General features: G+C 38.7%; 1 protein-coding gene across 2 annotated transcripts in view; it reads left to right on the top strand.

The window, feature by feature from the left end:
- GRM7 (glutamate receptor, metabotropic 7) overlaps window positions 1-20,742 on the top strand; it is a 942,809-nt gene that overhangs the window by 617,212 nt on the left and 304,855 nt on the right. For both annotated transcript variants that reach the window (XM_010828418.1, XM_010828417.1), the window contains exon 6: window positions 12,466-12,666. In XM_010828418.1, coding sequence (XP_010826720.1) covers window positions 12,466-12,666 — 201 coding nt within the window. The remainder of the gene's footprint in view (window positions 1-12,465; window positions 12,667-20,742) is intronic.

The raw sequence follows: 20,742 nt of genomic DNA, 5'->3' as shown, positions 1-20,742 counted from the left end.
AACATTCTGTATAGGGCTTCACATTTGTCCAGTTTGATTAAACAGTTCATTTATGACCCAGTGTTTCACTATATTCAGAATGTATGACCATTAGAAATATCACAGTTTGAACTGAGAGTCAGACAACTGCACTCAGCTCTTTACTAGACACTTGTTATCTGTGTAATTCTGGGGATAAGTTATTTAAATAAAACTTCAGTTTCCTTACCTATAAACAGCAATATAACAACAGCATCTTCATCATTGTGTGATTATGAGAATTAAATGAGCTAATGCATGTAGAGTGCTTAGAATAGTTTTTGGAGAATAGAAAATAATGAATGTTAGCTATTGTTTTTCATTGCAGTACTCTCTATGAATACCAGACAACTTGAATTTTGTAAAGTAGTCTGATAAAGAGTTATATAACTATGCTTTAGTCACAGATAAAATGCCTGCAGAGGCAGAATCGCAACCCAGGTATGTCTGATATCAGCCTGCATGTTCTTAACTCTTGCCATGGTTGGTCTAAAGATAGGAGAGATGGAAGTACCATCACATTGGTTTCAAAATATTGAGATTTTTTAAGAACTTTTTTCTCATTAAATCATATTGGCTATATGTGTTTTGAACTATGCCTAAATTTCTAGATTTTACCTCAAGAACCTCCTCTGCACTGGTCCATGGAGGGGTGTCATCCAACACTACTTAACTTCCTTCCACTGTAGCATGGATATGTAGCTAGTTGCTCCTCAGCCAAATCACCCTGTGTGTTCTGGATGTTGAACTGTCAGTTTCAGGCTTCTGGTTATTACTTGGTTAAGATTTTTTTTCCTTGCCAGTTTAGCTGTTCTATATTTGTTTTTTATTACAGATGACATGTGATATTCCTAGAAGCTCAGAGCCTTTGTCTGAGAAGCTGAGAACTGCCAAGTTGAGAACTGTATCGACTTTATTTCTGTTATGAATGTTGTTAGGGTTCAGTAGGAAGAAACCTATCTATTTCATTTCTGAATGATAACGATTAAATGGTCAATAGAATATATTATAAGGTATGTGTACATATGTATAAAACAGTGTAAAATCAATCTTGCCTTGAAGAAAGCTAACTCAATATTTTTTTATCATGGTCACTTGAATAACTTAATTGAAACCAGTGAGAACAGTGATAACTAGAGTTTTTAGGCACTAAGAACCCTGTCTAAGAGAAAGATCCCAAATATCAGGGTTCAGTGACCTCCTGTTTTCTCAGCATCTTTGTCTGCAGCCATCTGCTCACCTAAACTAGGTATTCCTTCTCAGTCATTGGCTATCCATGGTAAATGATTATAATCTTTGCTTTCTACCTTTTTACAAAAGTTACTTTCGTATTATTTCCCTTTCCTTTCCACTATATTCACTCATCCTTTCCTCCTTTCTGGATACCCACTATACCCCAGGCCCTTTTTTGGAGTTCTGGGTATATAACAATGCTTAAAAATCAGACTTGCTTTTGGGGAGTTCCACATAAATATATACATTTTTCCTTTTTATTTATAGTCACCAGCACTGGATATGGAACTCAAATGGAGCTAAGCCATGGCTCTTTCTTTTTATTTATACTTCATTGGACTGATGATCCCACAAATCCTTTCAAACCTCCTCGTGGGATCAATTCCCTTATGCCCTTTCTCTGCATCTCTCAAGGCAAAGAGGCATTATGCCAGTGAGATGAAATCATTCCATCCCCACAGCATGCTTACGTTGCTTCAGGAAATGACTTTGGACCCTAGGAGTCTGATGACCCTGCTTGTATCTGTACTCTATATGCATGTGTGTGCTAAGTTGCTTCAGTCGTGTCCAACTCCTTGTGACTCCATGGACTGTAGCCTGCCCAGCTCCTCTGTCCATGGGATTTTCCAGGCAAGAATAATGGAGTGGATTGCCATGCCCTCTTCAGGGGGATCTTCCCGACTCGGGGATCGCACCTGCGTCTCTTACGTCCACCTGCACTGCAGGCGGGTTCTGTGTGCTCCTCCCTATATACCTGTGGAGCAGAGCCCTGAAGCTCCGCATTTCAGCAGAAACACTGGAGTGGAGCTGTGAACAGGGAGAGCAGGAGAGGGTTTTGTGTTCATGTCTGTGTCCCTTGGCTCTCTTGGGTGTTTGGCACGTAATTCCAGGCAGCTGACTTCACCGCCTCTGTTTTCTCCCTGTTTCCCCTTTTCTTCAACCCAATTGTCTTCTTTTTCCTCCTCCTCCTCTTCTTCCCATCTCCTTATCCATCCTCTTCTTTTCCCTCCTTGTCTTCCTCTTTCTTACCCCCGTCTCCCCCTTTCCTCCTCCTTCTCTTCTGTTTCTCCTCTTCCTACTCTCTCTGTTTTTCTCTCCTCCTCTTTTTATTTTTGTAAATATCATGTGATCTTTCAAATAAACACAAAAAACAGAGAGGATACTGCAGTAAATCCCCGTGTATTCATCACAGAACCACAACAATAGTCAATATACAGCCAGTGTATATTCACACGTACTCCACATGTTTTTCTCTCACCTCTGGCCATTTCAAAGTAAACCCAGAGATTTTTTTTTTTGATACTTCAGTATGTTTTCTAAGAGATACTCTTAATATAACACACAAACACACACAGTAGTTCCCCACAATCATCCCACTGGCTCTTCTTTTTCTCTTGAAGTCTTCTTAAAATTTTTAAAATGTTTTTTCCACTCTTTTTTTAACTTTTGCAATTTACTGTAGAAAAAAATAGATTACTTACTATTTTTGTAGAATTTCTTACATTTGGATTTTGCTTTCACCTCTGCAATGTTGACTTGCATGTGTATTTTCTGTACTTCCTGTAAATTAGTTAATACATCCAAAAGCTTGGTCAGGGTTTACGCTGTTCTTTCTTTCTCTTTATTTTCCTCTCCTCTCCTTTTCTTTTCATTTCCTCTTTCTTTCATACTTTTTCTCCCTCCTTCCTTACTTTCCTTCCTCCCTACCCCCCCTTTTTTCCCTTTCTTTGTGTGGGAATCTGTTTATTGATCTGACAAAACATTTACCAGTTGATACTGTACATTTACCAGTGCCTCATATCCAAAGACAGATATCTGCCTTTAATTTTGTGAGATGTTAAGATCACAAATGAAAATGTTTCTATTTAGGGAGGAACAAATACTGGGGGCAAAGAAGCTAAATTGATGTTTAATTTTTACTCTGAAAACTCATCTTTTTGTATACTCTTATGCAGACTCACATATACAATGTCATTGTCTAAATTAAGGCAAATAACTTATAATTTCTAAAACAAACAAAGAAAGAGGATGGTGGAAAAGAAGGAAGAGGACAAGAAGAAAGGGAAAGATTAGCAATAGTTCCAGTATCATCCCCCTGACCTACTGTCTCTAAAGTTCTCATCAGCCTGCCACCTCAGGGTTTTAGTAGCTATTGGTGATGATAGTAGAGACCCAGTATTTCACCTGATGTTTAAACAAATTTCTAATAAGTTTACTAGTATTCTAAAATTTCAACCTAAATATAATTCTTGGAATGGCATAAACAGAATTTCAGAGAAGTAGAATGTCATTAATGAAGGGGTTCCTGCTGAGGGGTCAGTTAGCAGACACGGCACCTATATGAGTGTCTTTTTCTTACTCTTGTAGTCATCGCCAGAAAGATTGTTTCACCAATAAATTTACTGTTTGTGTAGAAGAAGCAGCCTAACCCGTATAAACAGAAACTTAGCCTAAGAAATCAGAAATCTAGGTGACAGAGGAAATCTAGGTGAGAAGTGGGAACTGAATCTGCGCACTGTAAGAAGCCCCGTCTTCTTGTTTGGTGTATCAGGGTTTCTTGTGTGAGTTTCAGAAGCACTGTTCTTCCCTGTGCTCAATTGGCTGGCAGTACCTAAAACAGACTTCTCTTGGAAGTCAAGTCCTTGATTTAGTCTCTCAGAACACCTTCTACACATTGGGGGTGGGTGAAACTTGGGTCTGAACTATAGTTCCTTCCAATTTGGTGCCTTGTATGCATTGTATAATAGGTATATATAGGTTCTTCCCTGGTGGCTCAGACGGTAAAGCGTCTGTCTACAATGCGGGAGACCCGGGTTCGATCCCTGGGTTGGGAAGATCCCCTGGAGAAGGAAATGGCAATCCACTCCAGGACTATTGCCTGGAAAATCCCATGGACAGAGGAGCCTGGTAGGCTATAGCCCATGGGGTCGTAAAGAGTCGGACACAACTAACTGACTTTGCTTTCGCTTTCTCTGCATTGTATAAAACCTACCCCTGCTAAAACATGTTGACTCACTGCATGTATCATTGCCTGCACCCATCGTGAAATAAAAAATGGAAGTGCAGAGAAAAACCCAGCTGTGCCAATTAAGTGGTCTTCTGGGAAGCATTCTCCATGGAAAATGGTAAGAAATGAGGGTTTGTGGTCAGACATTCTTTTATTCTTTGCTAGAGTTGTTTTGCAATGGCACCCCATTCCAGTACTCTTGCCTGGAAAATCCCATGGGTGGAGGAGCCTGGTAGGCTGCAGTCCATGGGGTCGCTGAGGGTCGGACACGACTGAGCGACTTCACTTTCACTTTTCACTTTCATGCATTGGAGAAGGAAATGGCAACTCACTCTAGTGCTCTTGCCTGGAGAATCCCAGGGATGGGGGAGGCTGGTGGGCTGCTGTCTATGGGGTCGCACAGAGTCGGACACGACTGAAGTTACTTAGCAGCAGCAGCAGAATTGTTTTTGCATCTATAGCAGGATACTCACTGAGTTCACTGCAGAACATACTGTTAGTGGTTTGAGTCACAATTTAGTCATCCGAAGTGGAGGATCAGTTATTTTATTGTGTTCTTTTGTTGCTGTTCCTCTGCCAGCCTTTTGGCAATGTCTCTGGGCATTAACTTTTCCACTCAAGAAAAGGTCAGGGGAGACTATGATGGTGGTTGACAAACTGTCCATTTTCTCCTTTCAGGAAACTCTCATGAAACATTTGTTGGAGTATGAGGATGTAAAACTCAGGGCTAGCATGAACTTTGAGGTTATTTGTGGTTCTAAACTCAAGTTGGAAATAGAAATAAACAAAGGGAAAGCTCTATGTTCGTGGCTTTTCCGTGTGCAGCTGTGGACGGAACCATTTAGTGAACGGTCTCTAAATGAAGTAACAGAGGGATGGGAAATGGTACCCACGAAAGCGCTGGGAAGTTTTAGCGTGAAACCGTGAAAAGTGCTTAGCACAGAGCTGTTGCCCAGGAAGAGCATAGTAGGTGCAGGCTGCCTATTGCACTATGACAAAAACCACCATTGTTCTTTGCACAAGTGGCTTGACTTATTCAGTTCTTACTTAGCCTCAGCTCCAAACAGAGGCCCAGTGGCTGTGAAGGCCTTTGGTCTCAATCCGGAACTTCTGACTTTTCTTCTACTGGTGTTTCTTGGCATGATTTGTTACCAGATTCTATGAATGGGGAGGTCACTGTCAAAAAAAAAAAAAAAAAAGCAACAAAATAAATTTGCATAAAATAGAGTTTTATTTTACCATTGACATTCATCTTAGAAAGCTGTACCCATGAGACAGAGAAAAAAAAAATCTCTCTGAGGTAGTTATTTACATATTTTTAAATTATGGGAGGGAGTACAGTAGCATTTTCATAAGGCTTGCCTGGTCACTGTAGTGTTTTGAGAACCTGCAACATTTTCTAGTGCTCCAGGATATCCACCCTGCTTTCCCTACATCCTCTTTACCCGGCATCTAGCAGTTCTGTCACCACTTGAATATGCCCCGACTCTCTCTGCGACATATCTTTTTCTTGTTTTTGTTAAAGCATTTATCATTTGCAAACTACCCAAGCATTAATATTTTAGTTAATTATATACAGTACCACTCAGGACTTTAGCCTCAAGAAATTTTTACGTTTGTGGCTTTATCGTCAATAAAATGTATTTCTGTAGTGCAGAAGCCCAGTCTGCACGAGCATGTCTACTTCCAAGAGGTCTTCCTGATGCAAATAACTGTCATTAATATGTGAAATCAAAATAAAAATTATAATTTATGAATCCACTAGAAACATAGGATAAACACCTGGCCAGTTGTTCATATCTGCTTTTGGGTAGGTTTCTCAGCTCACATTGGCAAGTATCTTTGGTTTGTTTCCTGCTTAAGCCCAAACCCCTCTTTCTTTTAGTTTAATTTTGCAATAGGATTATTTCTATTAATAATTTCAGATCCATAACTTCTTACATTTTCTATTCTTTTTTTCTCCCTAATAGTTTGCTGTTACAGATTACCTAAGGCATATATTCTGAGAAAATAGTATATTAAAATCGGCAAGATAAGTAGGTCTTTCAAAGAGAGAAGACCTCGCTAGCAGAACAAACACTAGAAATGCTGGTTGTGAGAGAGTTTGTGTAGAGCAGCTGATAGTTTATTCAACAAAAGCTTACAGGAGTGTGCATTTAAAGATAAATACTGGACTGTTTGGGTAAAAATAAAAATACATCAGAAAATCAGGAGATTTTAAAAGGAAAGCTTCTTTGCATGCTGAGGAAATAAAAAAATAATTAATGCTTTAGAGTTCTCATTTTATCTAAATCTCAAACCCTTTCCTGGGAAATGTGATGAAAAGGATGAACTTCATTCAAGAAAAGAATATAACGACATCTCAGTTCATCAGAAAGCCTGAAAGAATGAGGTGTTAACTGTGAACTGATTGAAAATGTTTTCTTTTTTTTCTATTTTAATCTACATTGTTAAAAATATTTCTTGAAACTACCCTTCTTTGCAATTTTGTTGGGGAGAAAGCATTCTTATGCTTGTCCCTTGAGATGTTATAAAATGGTACATGGATAAGAAGTGCAGTGTTCAAAAAAGCCTGGGAAACATTGATTATCAAGCTTTTTAGTTAAATAGATAAGCTATTGAATGTGTCACTTAGAAAAAAGTGTACAGTATTCTTGGCTTGGCTAACTCACAGCTCAGTAGTATTTTCACATCACTACCCCATTTTTATTCTGCTGTTATTTGTATGCTGGGTAATTGGCTCAGGACCACAAAATGACTAGAGTAATTGCAGAATGTGTGTGTGCAGATATGTGCATGCCTGTATATGTGTATGTGTTGGGGATGTGTGAAACGTCTGATACAATTGAGTTCCATCTCTCTTTGAGAGCAAATGAACTTTCTCAGGAATTCTCCTATATACTTAACATTTTTATTGACATATAGTTGATTTATAGTTTTGTGTTATTTTCAGGTATACAGCAGGCGATTCAGTTATATCTACATAATTGTGCTCTACAGTAGGTCCTTGTTGTTTAACTATTTTATATACAGTAATGTGTGTCACTTAATCCCAAACTCTTCATTTGCCTGACTTTCCCCTTTGGTAACCATAAATTTGTTATCTGTGTCTATGGGTTGATTTTTGTTTTGTAAATAAGTTCATTTTTGTTATTTTATATGTGGAACCAATAAACTCTTTTCTTACATCTCATCATGTAGAATTGTAACCCTGGCCTGTTCCAAAATTAGTGCTTGCTGAGGAGGAAATTGAGTTGTCTTAGATAAATGAGGATTGAGTCAGTGAGGCTCAGGAAATGTCCAGAAGCCCGTCCTCCTGCAGTGGCTGCTGGTACCAGAAGAGACCAGATCTCAGTTAGGGGAGGAGGAGTAGGGTGGTAGATGAAAAACCAGAGACTCTGAACTTGGTGCACAGTTGCATTTACCATGGTAGGGGAAATAAAGTAAGCCTTTTGTTGTTGTTAATGAACTTGATGTTGTTGCCAAAACACAGCCTCTGATCACTGGTACTGAACAGAAATTCAGAGACAGAGTTTTGGGTGAAGTAGAAAAGAGTAGCTTTTATCGCTTTGCCTGGCAGAGGGGGCCACAGCGAGCTAATGCCCTCAAGACCATGTGAGGGGGTTGTGAGGAGCTTTATAGTGTTCAAGAAACAGGGCGTGGTCAGCAGGAGGATCATTCTGGGACTGGTTGGCATCAAGGTGGAGTTTCAAGCATCCTCGTTCTTCTGGTTTCAACCGTCTAGGGTCTGTGTACTTGTGGTCAGCAGTTTTCCCCTGGAGGGGGTCTGCTTCCTGTAAAAACAGCTTAGACCTTTGTCAATATCTTTTGGGTAACTGGGAGTTCAGTGATTCTGTCATGTGGCAAATTTATGGTCTAAATTCTTACCAGTTCTCCAGCCAACAGCAACTCTTTGTTTCTACATCTTCACATTTACCAAACATTAACTCTTCAGCTAGCATTTTACTTAAGATAAAGACACAGGGGCCGTACACAGCTTCATTATGAGGCTACATTTTCCAAGTCCTAGTGGCCCCAAAGACAAATGTGCACCTTTTCCTCACAGCCTTTAATAAGCTAATATATCTGTCTGGTGACTGTTCCAAAGAGGGATAAAGCCTATAATGTTTCACACATAATAAAGTATTTCATCATTTAAAATATTGCAATTATTTTTCAAGGCATTCCATCTGATATGAATGTCTTTATAAAAGTAGTTGAAAAAGTGCTGTCTTGAATTACTAGTCTGAACCTGTTTCATAATGTATATTTTGTAATGGTCATAACACCTTCAAGATTGCCTTTTTAAGTACTATAAAAAATAAGAGAAATTTGTAAAGTAGCAGGTTATAAAAGTAATATTAGAAAATGAATTGCCTTATATCCGTAAGTATAGTAAAATGTTAATATGAGAACCTAGTGAGTTCACTGTAAACTTCTTTCATCCTTGCTCTACATTTAAATTTTTTCATGACAGAAATTTGGACAATAATAAACAACCACAACAAAACGAGGAATAATTTTTTTGTATGCAACCATAAACCAGTGGAAGTACTCATATTTATATGAGAAAGCCATATTTATAATTGCAAAACCAAGTAAAATACCAAATGCTAACTTTCCACAAAACACTCAAAACTCACGTGAGAAAAATTTTAAGACAGCATTAAAGGAAACAAAAATAGACGAGCAAATGGAAAGTCACACATGGGCATTCTCACCTTTGTAGACTTGTGTTCTAGCTAAGTGCTACAGCATATACAAATACAGTGTAAACCCAGTAAATGTGATACCAATTTTTTTTTTCTCTTCTCAAGATAGGTAAGTAGTTAGTAAAACTCATTTGAGTACATAAACAAAAACTACCAGAGCATTTGGGGAGGGGGAGGAATAATAATTATAGTGAGAGAGAGGTTAAATCTACCAGTTATTAAAATACATTATAAAGACTTTATAAATGAAACTGTAGTGTTGGCTCATGAATAAACAAATCAAACAGTGAAATAAATGTTAAAAATCCAGAAATATATCTAATTACACATGGAAATAGTACATAATAAAGGATACACTTCATATCAGTGAGAAAAGTTGAACTGACATATGTTACAATAACTAGTTATATGAAAAAAGATAAAATTTTAATTCTTCACATTGCACACCAGAATATATTCCAGGTGGATGAAACATCTAAGTTTAAAAAATAAAATTATATAAGTGCTAGAAGAAAGCATGGATAAAAATCATTCTATACTCTGGGAGTGGGGCATTTTTTCTAGCTATGATTGAAAATCCAGAGGCAGTAATAAGAAAATAAATTGATTTTTTTAAGAAAAAGTGTTTTTATCTAATATAATTTTATGCAGAAAATATCTAAAGTGAGTAAAAGAAAAATGACAAACTAGGAAAAATATTTGCAACTTAATCTGAAAGAATGAATATACTTTATTTATAAAACTATTTTTTAAAACAGAAGAAAATGACTTTTAATTAAAACATATAGCATAAAATAAATACAGTAGCTTTGAACTGTATGCAAATATATTCAACCTCCCCTGTAGTAAGAAAAATGCAAATAAAAATATACTGTTACAGCATTTCTCACCTATATGACGGAAATCCAAGTTTGAGGACATGCTCAGTTGTCAAGTTGTTGGGAAATGAACTCTCACTCTTTGCTCGTGGGAGAGCAAATTAGTGCAACCCCATTAGAGGGGAATTTGCCAATATTTAGCAAAAAACTCTTGAGCACAGCAATCACCTTTCTCAGACTAAATGACCAAAATATTCAGATAAGAACTGAGAAACACACATTTTCCAAAGCTGTTCATTGCACTACATTTTTAGACTGTTGGTTAGCATGATTATTATTCTAAGAATGTTACCTGTTTATTACAGAATTGAGGAAATAAATAGTTGTAATGGTGTCATTAAGAACCAGGATTTTCCTCATTAAAAAAAAAAAAAAAAAGAGGCAGACGTGTAAGGGTGTCGAGATAAGCAAAAACCCTGTGGTCCAGAATTTGAATTGGAGGGAGCAGTGTGGATTCATGACAGATTTTATCTTCTCCCAAACAGATCCCTGCTCTAAACACACTGCACAGGTCTAGACCCAGTGAAGAGCAGTGAGCACAAGGTTGATTGGTACTTGAATGGTATACATATGAAACACAGAAGTGTCTGCCATTTGAGATACTAATGTGTGCTCTGTAAAGCAAAAATACGAATTCACATAATTTGGGGAAATTCTGAACTTCCACCTTGGAAATTATACTTTATGTTAAATACTCTGAAACAATCTCTCAGTAAAGAAATCAGGTAATGTTGAACACAGTGGCTGTGGGGAGCACTCTGTTTTGTAGGGGAATGGACTGGGATTGTAGAATCCCTGTTGTTTCATTCCTACACAAATGTGTCATTGAAAATAGTCTGGGCAGTGCTGCTGTGAAAGTGAAACTCAGTCTGTGGTTAACTATTTGTTGTAGAGGTTTGGGAGGTCTAAAGAGAGTTCCTGGTATTATCATGTACTTAACAAATGACTAATACAAGTGTTTTTTAGAATCTATCAGATATAAATTCTGTGTTCAGTGCTGGGAATGTAATGGGTGTGAAAAGGAAAGGACAGTCTGGTAAAGCATTAAAATGCAGTGATACTATTAATTTGATTATAAAGATTTGAAACATTTTATGAAGATCTTTGTGATCAAGAAGCTAAGTATAAGCAACAATTATACTATGCCATGGAGTGAGAATTAAATTATGATGAGCAAAAGCAAGGAGGGAAATTTCTGGCAAAGCAAAGAGCTTGAGCAAAGATAACCTAATATTAAAGTTGATGTTTACAGGAAAAATAGCCATACTTGTCTGGAGCAAAATATATGTGTGTGCGTGCCTGTATGCTAAGTTGCTTCAGTCGTGTCCAACTCTGCAACCCTATGGACTGTAGCCCGCCAGGCTCTTCTGTCCATGGGATTCTCCAGGCAAGAATACTGGGGTTGGTTGCCACACCCTCCTTCAGGGAATCTTCCCAAAATGTGTGTGTGTGTGTGTGTGTGTGTGTGAGATTGTGAATTCTAGGAAGAAGGTGAGGTAGGGCCAATGAAGTCAGAGAAATGTTGCTTCTGGGTTCTGGAAGCGGGGGTTGTTATCATTGCTATTACCATACATGACCTTGGGAAGGTGATTTCATTTCTGTGAGGCTCAGCTTTCCCATCTGTATAATGAGGACTAACGATATTTAAGTCACAAAGTGAGGATAAAATAAAAAATCATGTAAATAAAGCTTTCAGCACAGTGGAGGGCACTTAATCGCTGCTGGTTCTTACTGTTACTAGGCAGAGAGGAACAAAGTGATGACTATCCTCCATTGTCAAGGGAAAGCATTTGGATTTCATTTTGCAGGCAGTGAAGAACCATTGCAGAATTCTGAGCATGAGGGTGAAGTGTTTAGCTCTGTGGTTTGGAAATATGAACATGGAAGAATGAGTGAATGAAGAGGGACACCTGGCATTGTGTCCTGATTGGAGACGAGGAAGCAGAAATGGGACACTTGTAGTGTGGCCAAAACTGTTCACTTTTTAAGAGATTTTGGCTATTCGTTAGATATATGTATGTAGGAGGGTGGACTGAGAGACAAGAAAGAATTTAAAAAAAAAAGACATCAGGGTTTCCAGCCTGAGCATCTGAGTTGCCAGTAATACCAAAACCTGAGACAGACAACACAGGAAGAAGGCAGGTATATAGAAGGTAGTGATTTCAGGGGTAGTATTTAGTTAGTTTTCTCTTACTTTTTTTGGTCCATCCCCTTCTAGAATAAGTGAGCTTTGAAGATTTGAATGTGGTGGCCCAGCTTCTAATCCCATTAATCCCTTGACTCTCTGGGACCACTGTGTTTTAGAAAGAATGTTGGCTTATTACAAAGGTTGTGATTGTGATCATTAGAAGTGCTGCTTCTGAGATCTATCAAATATATCAGAAATGAACTCCCAGTAATGAACTCCAGTAATGAACAAATAGCCAGGAATGAACTCCAAAGTCAAACACCCAAAACCATCAAAGCAACCCAACATGGTAGCCAAATGTAGATATGTGGCCTGCAGGACTGTGTTCCTCAAAGCATTGCTTTCTTTAAGCAGAGTTGAAAGTAAATGCAAATTGAAACATTCTCCTCAACACCAGTGTTTGTGTGTGTTCCTTGTTTCCATGTGCAGGACAGGAGAGAATTGGGAAAGACTCCAACTATGAGCAGGAGGGCAAAGTTCAGTTTGTGATTGACGCAGTGTATGCCATGGCTCACGCCCTTCATCACATGAACAAGGATCTCTGTGCTGACTACCGGGGTGTCTGTCCAGAGATGGAGCAAGCTGGGGGCAAGAAGTTGTTGAAGTATATCCGCAATGTGAATTTCAATGGTAAGTCTCTGTGTATTTTTATCCCCCTCAGGCTGACATGGGGAGTTTATGTTTTAGAAAAACAACACCTAGAGAATGCCATGCAACTCTAGTATGTCTAAAGTATTATATGTAAAACGCTCATAATGACAGTGAAGCATTGATACCAAAGTACTTTATGAATCTAAGAAGTCACATTATGGCAAGTATGATTTTAATGCTCTTATATATTTACCAATATTCTAATATGCTGACATGTGGTAAACCAGATAACCAGAACATCCAATAGTATAACTCTGGGTGATATATAACTTGGTGGCATTTAAGTCTTTTGGCAAGACAGAAATGTGTCATAATCATCTGGTATATTTTTAAACAAATATTTCAAAATTCCAATATCTTGATCATGTGATATATTTTGCTTGCGCTCATTAAACATATTTAAACATCTCTATTCCAGTCTTTTTTGGAATCCTAAGTGCTGATATTCTGGTTTCATTGGTTAAGTAGTCAGATTACAGTTTACTCTTGAGTATGTGGATTATATCATTTCAAATTATTGTATAAATGCTAAATGTATTATTTAGCAGTGAGTGAGCAAATGAATAAATAAATTGGGGAGGGTTGTAGTTTACCTGGGGCTGTCCTGGTGGCTCAGAGGGTAGAGAGTCAGCCTGCAATGTGGGAGACCCAGGTTCGATCCCTGAATCGGGAAGGTCCCCTGGAGAAAGAAATGGTAACCCACTCCACTATTCTTGCCTGGAGAATCCCCACGGACAGAGGAGCCTGCAAGGCTACAGTCCATGGGGTTGATAAGAGTCAGACATGACTGTGCGACTTCACTTGCACTCTCATGGTTTACCCTCTTTTTCTTAAAACAGAAGTTTTTTTTTGTTTGTTTGTTTGTTTTTTTGCTGAATTTTTCCTTGGTGAACATCAGTAGGAATGGGAGTGAATAAGAGGAAAAGGAAGGGCCAGTTCTCTACGTGCTCAAGTTAATTGAAATAATGATTATGATTTTCTGTAACACCAAAATCTCATATTAGAAACTTATTTCTCAAGGTATAATACTTTGGTAGAAATTAATAAAGAAAGAAAGTGAAGTCACTCAGTCATGTCCAACTCTTTGTGATCCCATGAACTGTAGTCTACCAGGCTTCTCTGTCCATGGGATTTTCCAGGCAAGGGTATTGGAATGGGTTGCCATTTCCTTCTCCAGGGGATCTTCCTGACCCAGGGATCGAACCCAGATCCCCTGCATTGCAGGCAGACGCTTTACCCTCTGAGCCACCAGGGAAGCCGAGAAATTAAATAAATGAGTAGAGATGAGTAAGGAATATAATAGGAGATTTATAATGAGCATTGGCTGACACAGTTTTGGAGACTGACATGCCCCCACGACCTGCCACCTATAAGCTGGAGAACCAGAGAACCAGCGGGGTGCTTTAGTCCAAGTGCACAGGCCTTGGGGTCAGAGGGTCAGTGGTGTAAGTTCTGATCTGCTTCTGAAAGCCAGAGAACTAAGAGCACCAATGTCTGAAGACAGGAGAGGATGGGTGTCTGCTTAAGCAGAAAGAGTGAATTTGCCCTTCTTCTGCCTTTGGTTCTAGTCATACTTTCTAGGGATTGGGTGGCGCAACCCCACATTGGGGAGGGTCACCTGCTTCATTCTGTTCAGCAATTCAACAATTCTTTATTCGCTTTAACCATTCTTCCAGGAACAACGTCATATATACACAGAAATCAAGTTTTGCAAGCTGTCAGGGCTTCTGCAGTCAAGCTGACACATAAAATTAACCATCTTGAATGTCAATTATATCTTGATTAAAAAAGTAATCTCTACATGGGATAATGCAAAATTTTATACAGTAATAAACCTAATATATTGCATATGAATAATGTAACCATACTGCAGGGAGTGAGGGAAAAAAAAGAATGCAAGTAATTTTTGAAGACAGTATTTCACTGTATACTGTCAGTCTGAAGATATGAAGAGTAGTACACAGATAGTGCACAGTAGCTAGAAGTTAGTATGTTTTTTCCCCACAATTCTGAGGCTTATTTATGTGCATAAGAGAACTGAGAGATTTAATAAAAAATATTGCAGATAATGAGCATCAGGTGTCTCATTGTCAGGGAGAGAAATGACTAGTAAGGATGGGAGAAAATTAAAGTAACACTGTGTTGACTATACCAACATGCAGTATACGCACACAGTCGGGGAGATACAGAAATGGATAGGGTTACGTCTGTATGCGCACAAACCTCTACTGTTAGTTCTGTCCACTGAGAGTGCCTAGGAGTGATGACAACCTGATAGAAATAACTGCACCTTCATTCGCATCTTATTTATAAATACCATTCTCCAACGAAATAGAGCTAGGGATCTCTAGTGGAACTCTTAATTCAGGGGCCAGAGCAGGGCAAGTAGAAGATGAGCTTGAAACTGTGTTGTGCCACAAAGTAAGAAAGTGCTCAAAAATTGATGGGACCATGTCGAAGGGGCAAAGGAATCAGCTTAAAGAAGATCCCACCAGCTAATTCTAGACCAATAATGGATTTAACTGATATAATATAATAAATATCAATAAGTTCATGCTCACAGAAATAAATAATTGAACACATACATGCAGGAGAAGGGACAACATGATGGGAGGATGCAAAAATGGAGATATGAAATTCACCAAAGACTTCAGTAATAATTACTTAAGGCAGGAATCATCAATGGATGCTAAAATTCTGGGGCTAGACTAAGATGAGAAATAAGATATTTTCATAGCATCAAAGTGTCATTCATCATGGAACATATTAATTACAAAGGGGAAAAGAGCAACTTTGAAGTAGAAAAACCTGGAACACAGTACTTAACCAAGTTATCTAGGTTAATGTCACCAATAATGAGACTTAACAGCATCACATGCTGCTAATCATTAGAGATATATAAGTCAAAACTTCAGTGAGTACCACTTCACACTAGTCAGAATTATCATTATCAAAAAGTCTGCAAATAATAAATGCTGGAGAGTTTTTGGAGAAAACAGAATCCTTCTACACGGTTGGTGAGAATGTAAATTGGTGCAGTTACTGTGCAGAACAGTATGAAAGTTCCTTAAAAAACTAAAAATTGTGCTACTATAATATATGATCCATCAATCCCACCCCTGGGCATGTATCCAGTCAGTCAGTCAGTTCAGTCGCTCAGTCGTGTCCGACTCTTTGCGACCTCATGAATCACAGCACACCAGGCCTCCCTGTCCATCACCAACTCCTGGAGTTCACTCAGACTCACGTCCATAGAGTCAGTGATGCCATCCAGCCATCTCATCCTCTGTCGTCCAATTCTCCTCCTGCCCCCAGTCCCTCCCAGCATCAGGGTCTTTTCCAGTGAGTCAACTCTTCGCATGAGGTGGCCAAAGTACTGGAGTGTCAGCTTTAGCATCATTCCTTCCAAAGAAATCCCAGGGCTGATCTCCTTCCGAATGGACTGGTTGGATCTCCTTGCAGTCCAAGGGACTCTCAAGAGTCTTCTCCAACACCACAGTTCAAAAGCATCAATTCTTCGGTGCTCGGCCTTCTTCACAGTCCAACACTCACATCCATACATGACCACAGGAAAAACCATAGCCTTGACTAGACGGACCATAATTTGAAAAGATACATGCACACGAATGTTTATTGCAGCACTGTTAGAGTACTAAGACATGGAAGCAACCTGAATGCGCATCAGCAGGTGAATGGATAAAGAAGACATGGTAGATATATTGATATGTACAGTGGAATATTACTCAGCTGTAAAAGTGCAACCATTCCATTTGCAGCAACATGGATAGACCTAGGGATTATTATATAAAGTGAAGCAAATGAGACAGAGAAAGACAAGTATCATATGATATCACTTGTATGTGGAATCTAAAAATAATGATACAAATGAACTTATTTATAAAACAGAGACCGACTTTGAAAACAAACTTATGGTTTCTGAAGTGGAAAGGTGATGGAGGGGATAAATTAGGATTTGGGAATAATATACACATATTACTATATATAAAATAGATAATGGACAATGACTTACTATAGCACAGGGACCTAAGTATTTTGTAATTATCTATATGGGAAAAAAGCTATGTATATAAATCTGAGTCACTTTGCTGTATACCTGAAGCTAACACAACATTGTAATCAACTATACTTTAACAAAAATAAATTAATTTTAAAAAGATACCCTGAAAGGTTACAGCATCACTTCTGAGGTCTTATTTCCAAAAATATATAACCTCCATTTAATCATGAAGGAACATCAGACATCCAAATTGAAGGGTATTTTAAAACATAACTGGCTCATACTCTTCAGAAGTGTCCAGGTCAGGAGAAAGACAGATGGATGAATTGTTCCAGGCTGGAAGGAATTTAGGAGACATTACTATTAAATGCTATGTGGAAACATTGATCTTAAAGCAAAAAAAGATATGAATGGGACAGTTATTTTAAGAACATCTGTTGATTAGTTTTAAGTAGCATGATAACAATGTTAATTTCCTGGTTTAGATAATTATGGTTTAAAAAATCTTCTTGCTTCTTTTAAATAATAACCCATTTAAACCCACAATATTGAATCAATCTTTCAGGAGTTACTTAGCATCAGGGTGAAGAAAAATCATATCCAGTTTGGGAACCAACAGTTTCCAAGCTGAGATGGAGACAAAATTGACTGTGAATACAACCAGAAAAATAATTCAACTACAAATCACCTTCTTTTTGTAGTTTTCTTGCTCATCATACAGAATCTCCTAAAATATATAATTTTCCCAGAACCAGGTACATATAAATTTCATCATATATCCTGGGATCATTTGCTAGGCTTTGTATTCTGGTCCATAGATAAACATCACCATTCAGAGGCCAGTAACAAAAAAAAATAGGTCATTTTGAGAATATTTTCGGTAATTCTCATCTGATTCTTCTTCTGTAGAGTGCTTGTAGACTCATTTAGTTAAGATGGTCTTACCCGCTGATGAGCCAGAATTGCTGAGTTACTGACTGGACTCAGGGTCTATGTCCCAAATAAATATTATGTGCCAGAAACTGTTCTAAGTGCTTTTTTGTATACTGGCTTCTTTAATATTTATAATCCCAGATGGCTTAGGTGTAGTTATTTTCCTTCTTTTTTTTTTTTTTCAACAGATAAACTAATTTATAGAGAAACTAAGAATCTTGGTGTTTAAAGCCACATGGTTTTGTAGTGACGATGCTGTTATTGTTACCTCGGGTACCTAATTCCGTGGCCTGCTTTCTTGACTTTAATTAAGCGTTTGAGAGAAATGGCTTATTCCTGCTATTCCATCATGGAACACGGACTCTGTGGGAGAGCACAGGCAGGGCCAATTCATTCCCTTTCTCTGTTGTCATTGTAATCATGCTCTGATGTCAACACAATCTCCTTTCTCTGAGGAAATTCTTTCTGCCACGTGGACAGGCAGGAGACTTCCAGGGCCGTGTGACATTTGTTAATAGCAGGGCTCAACGGTTTTATAAAGCAGGAAAAAAAAAAAAAAAACTGTTAGATTTAGTTAAGTGGCTTTCATGTCACTTTAATTGAGCAATTATTAGGGTGAAAAGAAATTTGACTTTTTGTACTCATTCAGTGTCCTGACTTTTAGACAAATTAATCAGATGCTAGGGAGGAGAAAATATTTGTCCAACACTTTACAGCTAGCAAATGACGGAGACAGACCTATAAGTTAAGATTCTTTTTTGTGAAAAATGTCACCTCTCTTTTGCATATTTTAGAAAAATATTGATGTTTCTTGATCATAGTAAGCTTAGTTGTGCTCTTCTGTTACTTCAGTACAGAATTTTTCATACCCCCGGGAGTTTTTTTTGCAGTACAGTTTAATAACCTCAACCTTCACATTTACAGAAACGTCAATTTAGGAAGTGATAATAGAATGCTCTAAAGTATTGCTACATCTTCACCAAGCACTTAACCTCCTCTTGTGTACCAACAGAAAAGATGGCTAATTTTGTCTTTATGACTTCTAGCCATCTTTCCTGCATCCCTCATGAATGCAGTGACCTGAGCCTAAATTTTAGTTATCTCAACGTTTGCTTATCCAACCAGATGTCAGTATTTGTAAATTTACCAAATTTGTTCTCATGGGTACATGATCATAGATAATTGCTCTATTGCGAAGTATTTAATCTGAAGTATGTCTGCACCTAGAGTTAGTTATTACTTTCCAGAAAACACATTGGGTTGTGGTAAATTTTGTAAAGATGATGCATCTCTTGTTGTTGTCTTGAAATATGTAATTACCTTTCCTTCATCAAGGGTGAAATCTGAGTCCCCTCTCCTTGAATCTGAGTGAGCTTGTGTCTAATACGGAAGTTGCAGTCTGTGAATTTTAAGCCATAAACTGTCATAGGGCCGTTGCATGGTTCTTTTGTGACTTCTGTATTACAAACACAGCTAGCACGTTAGGAGGAAGCCTAGAAGCTAAGAAACAGGTTGCATGTGAGTGTTCCTTTCATGGCTCCAGCTGAGGTTACAGCTGATAGTCAGCATCAGCCTTTAACCATGTGACCTTCAAGCTGCCCCAGCTGATGTGAGTGAAACAGAGAGACCCTTTTTTCTTTGTTTAAAAATAATCTTATTTATTAGTTTTTGGCTGTGCTGGATCTTCATTGCTGTGCAGGCTATTCTCTGGTTGCAGTGAGCGGGAACTGCTCTCCACTTACAGTGCACAGGCTTCTCATTGTGGTGGCACCTTTTGTTGCAGCTCCTGGGCTCTAGAGCACAGGCTCAATAGTTGTGGTGCACAGGCTTAGTTGCTCCAGAGCAAGTGTGATCCTCTGGGATCAGGGATCGAAACTGTGTCACCTGGGCTGGCAGATGATCTCGTTACCACTGAGCCACCAGAGAAGCCCCAGAGAGGCCCTTTTTGTGCCAAGCCCTGCCCAAATTGCAAAATACACATTGTCCTTTTGTCAGCACTCCCTGTTAGGATGGTTTGTTGAGAAGTAAAAGGTAATGAACAGAAATCAGTGCTGTGTTTCTGAAACCTATGTTCACTTCAGTTCAGTTCAGTCGCTCAATCGTGTCCGACTCTTTGCAACCTCATGAATCGCAGCACGCCAGGCCTCCCTGTCCATCACCAACTCCTGGAGTTCACTCAAACTCACATCCATAGAGTCAGTGATGCCATCCAGCCATCTCACCCTCTGTCGTCCCCTTCTCCTCCTGCCCCCAATCCCTCCCAGCATCAGAGTCTTTTCCAATGAGTCAACTCTTCACATGAGGTGCCAAAGTACTGGAGTTTCAGCTTTAGCATCATTCCTTCCAAAGAACACCCAGGACTGATCTCCTTCAGAATGGACTGGTTGGATCTCCTTGCAGTCCAAGGGACTCGCAAGAGTCTTCTCCAACACCACAGTTCAAAAGCATCAATTCTTCGGTGCTCAGCTTTCTTCATAGTCCAACTCTCACGTCCATACATGACCACTGGAAAAACCATAGCCTTGACTAGACAGACCTTTGTTGGCAAAGTAATGTCTCTGCTTTTTAATGTGCTATCTAGGTCATAACTTCCCTTCCAAAGAGTAAGTGTCTTTTAATTTCATGGCTGCAATCACCATCTGCAATGATTTTGGAGCCCCAAAAAATAAAGTCTGACACTGTTTCCACTGTTTCCCCATCTATTTGCCATGAAGTGATGGGACCAGATGCCATGATCTTCGTTTTCTGAATGTTGAGCTTTAAGCCAACTTTTTCACTCTCCTCCTTCATTTTCATCAAGAGGCTTTTTAGTTCCTCTTCACTTTCTACCATAAGGGTGGTGTCATCTGCATATCTGAGGTTATTGATATTTCTCCCAGCATTATTGATTCCAGCTTGTGCTTCTCCAGCCCAGCGTTTCTCATGATGTACTCTGCATATAACTTAAATAAGCAGGGTGATAATATACAGCCTTGAAGTACTCCTTTTTGGTTCCTATTTGGAACCAGTCTGTTGTTCCATGTCCAGTTCTAACCATTGCTTCCTGACCTGCATATAGGTTTCTCAAGAGGCAGGTCAGGCGGGCTGGTATTCCCATCTCTTTC

This window comes from Bison bison, unplaced genomic scaffold (genome assembly GCF_000754665.1).
Source record: "Bison bison bison isolate TAMUID 2011002044 unplaced genomic scaffold, Bison_UMD1.0 scf7180017864492, whole genome shotgun sequence".
In the NCBI taxonomy this organism is placed as follows: Eukaryota; Metazoa; Chordata; class Mammalia; order Artiodactyla; family Bovidae; genus Bison; species Bison bison.
Note: the sequence above shows the minus strand (reverse complement) of the source record. Positions and strands in the feature narration are given on the sequence as shown.